This window comes from Castanea sativa, chromosome 10 (genome assembly GCF_040712315.1).
Source record: "Castanea sativa cultivar Marrone di Chiusa Pesio chromosome 10, ASM4071231v1".
In the NCBI taxonomy this organism is placed as follows: Eukaryota; Viridiplantae; Streptophyta; class Magnoliopsida; order Fagales; family Fagaceae; genus Castanea; species Castanea sativa.
The window spans coordinates 9,860,172-9,862,667 of NC_134022.1; the positions used below are offsets into that span (position 1 = coordinate 9,860,172).

Consider the following 2,496-nt stretch of genomic DNA (forward strand, 5'->3'; position numbering starts at 1 on the left):
TGCAAGACAACCAGAACAAAATTAAAATAACAATAAAATAAAGGGATATAACCTAGGAGTCAGCACCTAGGTCTTGCTTAGAGTAAGTATCAAGTGGAAAAATCACTAGGAGTCAGTACTTAGAGTGGATCTGGAGTCAGCACTAGACCAAAGAAAGACCAAACGGCTATTTTTTTTTTTTCATTCATCAAAATATCAACTATCTCCTTAAAGTGTACAATAGGTTGCTTATAAAAGATTGCTAAACTCTAGTTCTAATTGGCTAGGAAACCCTAATTGCCTTATTACAAAAATAACATTTCTTCCAAATTAAAATATTAATAGCCTAATAAACTATTAGGATCTAAAACATAAAAATACAATTGACTTGCAAACATAAATAATAATCTTCTTGCGTCTCCCGCATCAGACATTGTTCTGGTTTTTTTTTTTTTTTTTTTTTTTTGGGATGAAAGGACATTGTTCTGGTATTTGCCAGTGTACCAATTGGATGACATATAGTAGCAGCTTTCTGATTCTGAGTGTCTTTTCTATTAAAATTCCATGAACTTGATCAAGTCCAACATATAACCCTTCTCCGTAGTTTGGATCTCGAAATCCAAACAAAACAGGGACCAAGTAGAAATCGCATCATACAAGAATTATCAGAGATCAATCCCTACCAATGAAGAGGCAAAGGCTACTGCCAGGCCTAGGCCCTTTCCCACCCTTTGACAATCTTGTCTCTTCTACTCCAGTATAAATCGTGAGCAATACTAGCAGAAGTTTATATAATTCTATTTAAAGGTACTCAACGTGCATCAGTACATAATAGCGTTTTACAAAGAAATATGAGAGGGTCATATGAAATAATGGCTTCGATGGAACAAACATGCAAGGAGTATTGTATAAAAAAGACATATTGTCATTTATTTACTAAAAATCCATTAATGAAGTTCAGAATTCAGATAAGATATAGATTTGAAATTCAAATTAAATAGCAATAATAATTATTCTCTCTCTCAAAATAGGAAAAAAAAAAAAAAAACCAATCAACACACCACAATAGTATTTAATAATACAATAATATGAGGCCAGTAGAGAACAAGAACCAATCCCTCTCACAACTGATCAGGATTCATCCGTCATCCACACTCCATGCTCGTCACAAGGGCAGAGTGTGATCCCAGGGCATTTGACTTTCTCCAAGTATTTCAATTTTGGAAAAGATTCCTGCATTTTTATCCAAGTCATCTTCAAATCACCCAAATACTTCAAACGTAAAGTCTTCACTTCGAGCCAGTTTTTTTTGTCCAGATCCTCTAGAGTTGCGAGGTTTCCTCCTCTTATGTAGAGTTTTTTTAGGTGGGGCAAAGAATTAGGTGTCAACCACTTCGCTTTAGACATGGGGAAACACTGAAGATCCAGCTTCCTAAGTTTCATTGGAAGTTTCCCGACCTGTTGATCGTTTCTTGTTTTTGATTTCTGTTGCTTTGAACATGGGATTCTTTTCCAGCAGTTGCCTTCTCTTCCATTCTGATCTTCTCTTTTGGCTCCATTTCCTTCCTGATCTGCTAGCTTTGCTCCCCATGCTATTGTTAGCTTTCGGAGTACTCCTTTTTCTCCAAGCTCATTGAGAGCACACAAATCGTCTGGTGTAGGGAATTCCTCACTACTTGCATTGATGGTCAGTTTCCTCAGCTTCCTCAATCCCTTCAAATCATCTAAAGTACCCGAGCTTTTCCTTTGCGAATTACCAATGACAAACCCCTTAAGGACTTGAAGTTCTGAGAGGGCCCCTAGCCCCTGGGGCATGTGAGCTAGCAGATAACAGTCAGAAAGATCCAAGTACCTGAGCTTCTTGAGTTTGATTATCTCCTCTGGAAGCATCTCCAGATTATGACACTCCTTGAGATCCAAGATCACCAAATTGCTGTGCTTGCTTACGGAATCTGGAAGCTCAGTAATTCTAGAGATTCCTTGAAGGCTAAGAAACCTTAAATTTTTGCTACTCGTCAACCCTTTTAAGAATTCAATGCTCTCCACTTCAATGTGAGGTTTAGCTGATCCCGGCCAGCTTCCCAAACAAATAACTTGGGCATTTTTCATCTTGGATAACCAGTCCTCCGCGCTTGGCTCTTTATTCAACTGTCCCCCATTACTTTTATCTTTCAGCTTTGATAGCCACGCCAATTCGAGATCAGGAAAAGGCTCATTAACATTGAATAATGTAACGATTTTTTCCGAATAATGTAACGATTTTTTCCGGATAATCATCTGAAATCTGATGTAGTGGTGACAACCCTTCAGCCGTAAAAGGTTTTGTCTCTAAAAACTGCTCATGCTCCTCGGCCTGTAGCAAACACAGCCTGCCACACTGTGGGAGTAAGACATTCTCCACCACCTTCCGCTTCTCCTTAGGTTCTACTTCTATATAAGCCCAATGTCTCTGGTAAAGCACATTCCCCTTTTCATCATAATTAAAAAATCCAGCCTGCTTGGAAATCTGAATCACAG

General features: G+C 38.3%; 1 protein-coding gene across 1 annotated transcript; it reads right to left on the minus strand.

The window, feature by feature from the left end:
- Positions 1 to 1,110: 1,110 nt before the first annotated feature.
- On the minus strand, positions 1,111 to 2,088 carry LOC142612004 (disease resistance RPP13-like protein 4). Its single transcript, XM_075784141.1, has one exon. The coding sequence runs from the start codon at positions 2,086 to 2,088 to the stop codon at positions 1,111 to 1,113; it is 978 nt and encodes a 325-aa protein (XP_075640256.1).
- Between the last annotated feature and the right edge of the window lie 408 nt (positions 2,089 to 2,496).

Bases quoted from the DNA above. Each gene is read 5' to 3' on its own strand.
- LOC142612004 (XM_075784141.1), bottom strand. From the start codon at position 2,088: ATGAAAAATGCCCAAGTTATTTGTTTGGGAAGCTGGCCGGGATCAGCT.